The 7479-nt window shown below is 33.2% G+C and overlaps 1 protein-coding gene across 2 annotated transcripts; it reads right to left on the bottom strand.

Annotated features, from left to right (window-relative positions):
- Positions 1–941: 941 nt before the first annotated feature.
- Positions 942–6617, bottom strand: LOC140887161 (amino acid transporter AVT6A-like). 2 transcript variants are annotated; one of them, XM_073294232.1, is made up of 8 exons: positions 6232–6616; positions 4293–4343; positions 4011–4055; positions 3558–3927; positions 3135–3287; positions 2526–2729; positions 1785–2250; positions 942–1489 (listed from the first exon to the last, which is right to left on the bottom strand). In XM_073294232.1, the coding sequence occupies exons 3-8, from the start codon at positions 4044–4046 to the stop codon at positions 1351–1353; spliced, it is 1368 nt and encodes a 455-aa protein (XP_073150333.1). In that variant the 5' UTR covers positions 4047–4055; positions 4293–4343; positions 6232–6616; the 3' UTR covers positions 942–1350. The 2 variants fall into 2 exon arrangements, with proteins under 2 accessions (XP_073150333.1, XP_073150334.1); XM_073294233.1 differs by lacking the exon at positions 4293–4343 and having other exon boundaries at positions 6232–6617.
- Positions 6618–7479: the final 862 nt, after the last annotated feature.

Below are 7479 nucleotides of genomic sequence, written 5' to 3'. Positions count from 1 at the left end.
CGGTTCGATTCGATTTTCGATTTTTTCGATTTTCGGTTTTAAAAATATATAATTCGATATCCGAAACGTTTTCCTTCGGTTCGATTTTCTTCTAAAACGGTTCGATTATTTCAGTCGGTCATTTCGGTTTTGATACAATTATTTTAATTAATATTATAAGGTTGTGTTTATTTGCCTTGATAAATGAGAGATTACATTATTAATACTGATTAATCCTATATTTAGTTGCAAAATTGAAAATAATTATAAATCCTTAAGTCCGTTAATAATGGGATTTACAAATAATTCTTAATCCTAAATTTTAGAAGGGATTATAAATCTGTACATGGTGAAAAGAGAAAAAAAAAATCAATCTCAAATTTAATCCATCAAACTAAACATATTATTATTTTTTCTTAACCACTTCATATCCTATTTATCCTTGTACAATCTCATCTATCAAATTAAACGTAGCCTAAATATATTATAAAATATAATATGTTATTTTTTTTTCATATTCTTTGTAAATCCTTTAAATTCAAAGTTTGATAACTTAAATAAACAACAATCGACTAAAAATTATTAAAAATGATTCTTTATTAACTAGATATTATCTCGTAATATATATATAATATAAATAAAAATATTGATAAAATTATTAATTTAATAAAATTTCGATTTTTTTTATATGTTCACTTTTGACATATATATATAATCCGAAACCGAACCAAATAAATTTCGATTTTAACATTTAAATCAGAATTTCAAATTTCGCTTTTCAGTATTTGATTTCTTCGGTTTGGATTTTCGGTTTTTTTAATTTTATCCGAAGTTTGAACATTTCTACTTATTTAATTCATTAAAAAATGATGCACATTTTTAAATATTTAGTTAATAAGTATATATTAATAAAAAAACAAAAAATGATTAAATATAGAAATTAAACTACATTGAGACAAACGAAAAATAATAATAATAATAATATAATAGATACTTCTTACGTATTCATTCTATATCAAATCTATTTATTACAATCCTCTAAGAACGCATGATGCACAAATATCAAATCCAAGTGGGGAAATCAAACTGTTGAAACAGAACACATACATATCTAATTTCATGATTCCGAGTACAACACAATCGTCGAAAATACAATGCAAACACAAACAATACAAGGACCTTCCACTTTCAGAAAGACTACTCAACATTTAAGTTGAGCTGCAGAGTACTGGAGCAATCGATTCCCGGTCCTGCACACTTTTATATCCAATTATTTTATCTCAATGAGATAGAACAATCTCATTCAGATTATGTTAACAGATCCATTTTTGACAATGGCTGTCTTTAGCTTGTAAATATAGAGGTGATCGATTATTCACGTTTTGGTGAATTCTTCTTGAATAGTGAAAAGGCGTCGCTGTATATCGCCACAAGATTAGAGAAGATGGCTAAAACAATCATGAATATAGATAAGATCTTGTCCTTCTTCGTGGCTATCCCATACCGGTCCCTGGTTCAAAAAGAACAGTGCCACGATTAACTTGGAAGTTATTTGCGGATAAATATTGTGGGACCAAGTTGAGCTCGTATGATCCAACACATTAATGGGGTTCAGAGTGTAATATTCCATCCCACGTCAGATTGTGGAACATGTGTGATTTGCTTTATATGACCGAAAAATGACCACTATTGGCGATTTGAATTATAATCATTTTGTAAATTGAGTGCAGATGCGAATCAGCTACTATAGAAAACCCATTGTTAAGTATTGTGTGCCTGGGGCATGACACAAATAATGAACTTACCGGAGTGCCACCGCAGAAGGAAGGATGAAACCAATGCAAACAGCAGCTGTAGCTCCAGTGAACTGGAAGGCGTCCCAAATGTTTGGTATGAAATTTGCACCCAAAAAGATGACAACAATGAGCCCAATACTGAGCAACGCAAACCTGGAGTTGTCTGAGGCCAACGGCCTAGCAGATGGAAACAGGAGCCCATCTATGTTTAGCCTCAGAGGATAAAAAACAATGGGAAAAACGAGCATCAAATGGGTTGCATAGCTAACACGGACAGTATCGTTCAGTAGTGATCCAAATGGAATGCCAAGATCTGTAGAGAAGTTGGCAAGAACGTCATCAAGTATTGCTTCACCAAATAAGAGGTACCCGAAGATGCTTGTCATCACGTACACACTCGAGCAAAGGAGAATGGAAGTTCTAACAACCGATTTTATCTGTGTGTTATCATCAAGCTCGTTGGCTATTGTGTGCACTGCAAAACAGAGAATGTATCCATCTCAAAGAAGCCATCTAAGATTCTATAAGGATCTCAACTTGAGTACTTGAACATAAATCTCTGGCTTATTATATTAAACATTTGGATTATAAAAACAGCCGAGTTGTTCTTCCAAACAAAGTAAATTTAAGAGGCATTCTACATTACATATTTATCAAAATTTTACTTATGGTTCTTTCTAATGTAAAAGCATAAAGTAAACAGCTGGGAATTACGGCCCAAAAAGGGAAATTGACGAATCGATTACATACCATTGTAATGGCATATGTATGCGGTGACAAGAACAGGAACTGCAGTGAAGAGGTTGAAGAATGAAGTAACATCGGTGATATTTGGAAGTAATCTAGGCATCAGAACAGTTCCATTTATCAACTTGAAGAGTGTGATCCCCATAGTAATGACAAGAAATACAACAGCCAATGCAACTGATAGAGTAGATGTGTATCTCAACGAATCTGTAAACAAATAAATAAAACAATCGACATTTCAACTTCAACAAATGAGAGGAGACGATAAACTACTAAGAAAATCTGTAAACAAAGGCACATAATAGTATTAAAAGAAAATTCTTATGTTATTCTTGATACAGGATTAATTCGACAAATGTGATTCGTGTATTTGGCGGGAAAATAGTTCATATGACAACTAAATATATAGAAAAAGGAAAGAGTAAAACATATGAAGTACAAAATACTTCAAAAGCATAACATAAATTTCAATCCCAAGAATCACGGAAAAAGTCAAATTGCTTATGCAGGTTTGGTTCATTAAGGCGAAAAACCACGTTATCAAGTAACTTATCTCAAAGTGTGTACCAACTTTCTAGCTATTGCCAAAAAAAAAAAACACAAGGGGCTCACCAATTCGCTTTAAGCCTGCCAATGGAGCAAATATGACGAGGGTGGTGATAAGAAGAACAAAAAATCGTGTATTCCACCAGTGTTCTCCAAACCAGCCTTCAAGAACACCGGCATGATGAACTCCTCCGGATGTTGTTCCAGAAAGCACATCACCTTAACATTACAAACATTCACAAAATTAATAACAATTCATCAAAAGCTTTAGGTTCGAGTGTCTACACTTAAACCAAAAATTATAGTTTATGACAGCAGTGCAACTCAAGTCATTTAAAAAATACAGTAGCCTAAACACTATATTTCAATTCATGTGTTGCCATGGCTGCCGCATAGTACAGAAGGGACATTTGTCAACTCCCAACAGAAGCTCACTAACAAATTTGTGGGGAGATGCCTGTGCTACTAAAATTCAATCAAGAAAAATACCTATGATAATCATGTACACAACAAGCACACCAATGTTGTTGACTAACACACAGATTTGAATCAATATCCTGCCATACTTTCCAAATGCATCCCCCATAAGTCCTCCATAAGATGCAGACTTTGAAGTTCGGCTAAACCTAAGCAAAAACTCAATTGAGGTCTCTGTCAACAATGCCATGAAGATTATCACGACAATTCCGAGAATGAGTCCCAATTGCTTCATGGTCGCAGGCAATGCCATTATTCCAGCACCGACAATTGTCGTGGACAGATTAAACACGGCCCCAGTAAATGAAGCTCCATTAAATTCATCGAACCCGCTCCCTTCCTCGTGCTTAGTGGGCAACAATGGGGATTTCTCGTCCATGTCCTGATTAATATTAATGATCAAACAACCAAGATTAATTAATGTAGACAGCGAAATCTAGTTAAAAATTTTTGTTTTGGGCCTACAGAGATTTTGGCATGATTTCCCCGTGAGTATGACATCCCAAGAACCTGTACAACACAACTAACATTATATACTTGAAAATAGAGTCATATCACCAATTGACAAACTTATAACCGCAATGGGCAGGGCTAAACACATACAGAGTCGGCAAGGCTCGATCACACAAACATCAATTCAAAACATCATAGTCTAACAGCACAGATAAACGAGCATCTCCCCGGAAATTATATATATCTAGCTATTTTAATACACATATCTAGAATCAACAACACAACTCGTCTTACTGGGCGCACAAGATGACACTCCACCGTAGGCGTCAAATCCCTTTGGACGATCTGCATTGGGTCACAAACAACCACAACATAAAAAAAAAACAGGGGTTGGACCCCAGTATGACGAACTAATAAAATTACGACGGATGTAATAGACATTAAATATAATCAAGTAATATGCAATGAAATGCAACGTCTGATAGGTATCAATGGAATAAAGGATACCAAATGGAGTCCAAACGATTATCACAACAATATCAGTGGCCACCCGTGACAAGAACACAACATATATCATATCATCGTCGCTCACCCACGCACGTAGCATTGAGGGCAACATGAGCTACGATGAACTAGTACAATTACGACAAATATAATTGATGAATATACCTTAACATTTTCCAATAAACAGTTATTTAAAATAAAATGAGAATTTTATTTTATAAAAGAAAATACGGATTATTCTCAATTCTGCACATTAACAATCGATATAATTGTGTGAATGTAGTCATATAATCCACGTAAACACATAAAGCACGTCACAACTTATTACAAGATACTTAATAATTACTCGTCATTATATATGTCGTAATAGGAACAGTTCATACGTACCTCAACCAACACCTAATTTACCACATAAATTATCTCAAGTATCTCTCGAAGAATCCAATCTCGTAAAAAATCGTTTATTTCATATTAATTCCTATTTCATTTACATAATCCAAGAATTATCGAAACTAATTCTGAAAATCGAACTAAAATTCCAAAAATTCATATTTCATATCACAACATCCTATCAATGTCCACATATCAAATTTACGACTCTAAAAGTCGAAATACCCAACTTTAATATTCTGAAATTTTCCAAATTTGACAATAATTCCTGAAATTAATATATAACAATTCTAACACATCTAAACATCCAAATTATGCTTTAAACAACTCTAAACTTCGAACATCCCAGCTCAATAAATATGGAAATTCGAAATTAATTCCAAATAAATTTTGAAAAATTATCAATAACTCCAATTGGTTCAAATATAGCACCTAACAAGTCCCAAAATTCGGTTAAGACCTAAAATCGAGTTTACCCAAGTCCTAAGGAGCAAGAAATCAACGAATGGGCAGAAAATTTGGGTGAAAAGGTCGACGGATTCGGGTTTTGATCGCAATAAAACCTTGCAAAAAGGGTATAATTGTATAGTCTTGATGCTTCTAGTAGTCATTTTTCAAGTAATTGTCCAACAATTGTGTCAAGAAAGGATTTTTAATGTAATTACAACAGAACAAACTCCCGGGCTTTGAAAATTCCACTGCGCAACACACTTGGAGTTCGAAGTGGGATAGAGATAATGAGCTCTTTAGTTGAACTGGCTGCTATCTTTCTAAACAGTGGTTTTATCTTTGATACCCTCTCGTCCCTTGCTTCTTTGAAAGTGCTTTCTTTCTCGCTCTTTTAGGAGTGAGATTTTCCTCTAACTAGAAATATCTTAAGAGAAGAAGAAAACGCTTCTGATTTACTATCTTTCAGATAGTTGATCGAGAAACCACCGCCCAAAGGCGATGCGAAAGCTCATCAAATGATGCAAGTAATGGGATACTCGAAGAAGGCTGTGTGTGCCTATTAACGGTAATGGGCTTAAAACACTTCAAAATCAGCCTTCCAAACTGAACTTTAGTAAAGACGATATATAATCTTTTTCAGGTGAGTTTTCTTTGTGATAAGAAACATTTTAACAAACAAATCAAAGTTAAAGACAGTAAAAAATCAATTTCAAGCCGCTCCGAATCCCGTATCAAAATTGTCTGGGATCTTCTTGATACTTGTCTGAATTCATTAAAAAATCAAACAGAAATTCAAATAACCTATCCAATAATCGGACAAAACTCAATCTTCTAAAAAGGAAATCAAAACCCACGATCAATAAAAAGCCAACGAACAGAAATTCCATACCTCGTAATAAGATAGCCGATGATTAGATTTAGAGGAGGCGATGATGGGGAATAGAAAGAAACGGGAGAGATAAGTTTTCACGTTTCTTGAAATGGGTAATATAATAATACGATCAAATCAAGTATGCTGCTGCAGAGACCGAGACACCCTTTGTTTATTCTTCCAAAAAAATCAATGGCAGTAAATTCAAGAATTCTATTGCTTGAAGGAAAAGAAGAATTCAACAATAACACATAAATCGATAACCACATGAGTCGTTTTCCTCCGAGAGTCCAATTGATTGAGGAGAGACCCACCAAAACGACTTATGCTTGTGGGGTATCGGATCACTCCAATTATCTTCGCCCCAATTCCATTTTCACCTGAGATGAAGAAACGAAGGATAAAAAGAATACTTGGGATTTGTTGATATTATTGTATCGTTAATTTTTATATTATATTTTATTACATTGTATTATATTACATTACATTGGTGGCAATGGGATTCTGATGAGGATTGAGTGGACATCATTAACCAAGGAATCTAAATTTTTAGTTGCTGGCACCCATGATGATGTTTATATGTAATAGAACCCAAATATTAGTCAATTTTGGCATGTGACATATGTATATAGAGTACATTTTAATACAATACGATTTTATATAAAGTAAAATTTCGTATAAAAAAATTATTTTTTTTATAATTTATAATTATATCTTTATATTTTGTATTAGTTATATCTCATAATTTTAGATTACGTCACAATTTCATCTCAATCGTTAGTTCATATTAAGACTTGACGACCAACGACACGTGAAAACCACACAACCTTATTATTTGTTCCTAAATTGAACGATAAGCATCCATAATGTCTAATTTCACCCATAAACTAAACCCTGAGATTAGATCTTAAAATGATGCAGAGTGAGATGGAATTATGATATTGATTGTTCAATTTGGGAGAGAAAATTAGAAGTTACATGGTCCTCACATGGCTTGATGGTGAACTATTAACATTGAACTAACGGTTAAAATTCAATCGGAACAAAATATTAAGATTTAAGAGGTGTAATTAACACACACAAGACTAGATAGACAATTGATAATAAGAGCAAATCATGAACATATAATTATCAAGAACCAATGATTTGGTTTTTATTTTATTATTTTTATTTTCTTTAGAAATCACGATCACATAGAGAAAATATATTTTGGAAAAAGATTAATGGATATATATATATATATATATTATGTAATATAGAATATAT

This window comes from Henckelia pumila, chromosome 3 (assembly GCF_033568475.1).
Source record: "Henckelia pumila isolate YLH828 chromosome 3, ASM3356847v2, whole genome shotgun sequence".
NCBI lineage: Eukaryota > Viridiplantae > Streptophyta > Magnoliopsida > Lamiales > Gesneriaceae > Henckelia > Henckelia pumila.
The sequence above is the reverse complement of the archived record's forward strand: the minus strand, read 5'-3'. Positions and strand labels throughout refer to the sequence as shown.

Bases quoted from the DNA above. Each gene is read 5' to 3' on its own strand.
- LOC140887161 (XM_073294233.1), bottom strand. From the start codon at position 4,046: ATGTCATACTCACGGGGAAATCATGCCAAAATCTCT. The intron at 3,928-4,010 runs GTAGGCCCAAAA...AATATTAATCAG, and splicing joins GAAATCATGCCAAAATCTCT to GACATGGACGAGAAATCCCC. The intron at 1,490-1,784 runs GTAAGTTCATTA...TTTTTGAACCAG, and splicing joins CCTTCTGCGGTGGCACTCCG to GGACCGGTATGGGATAGCCA.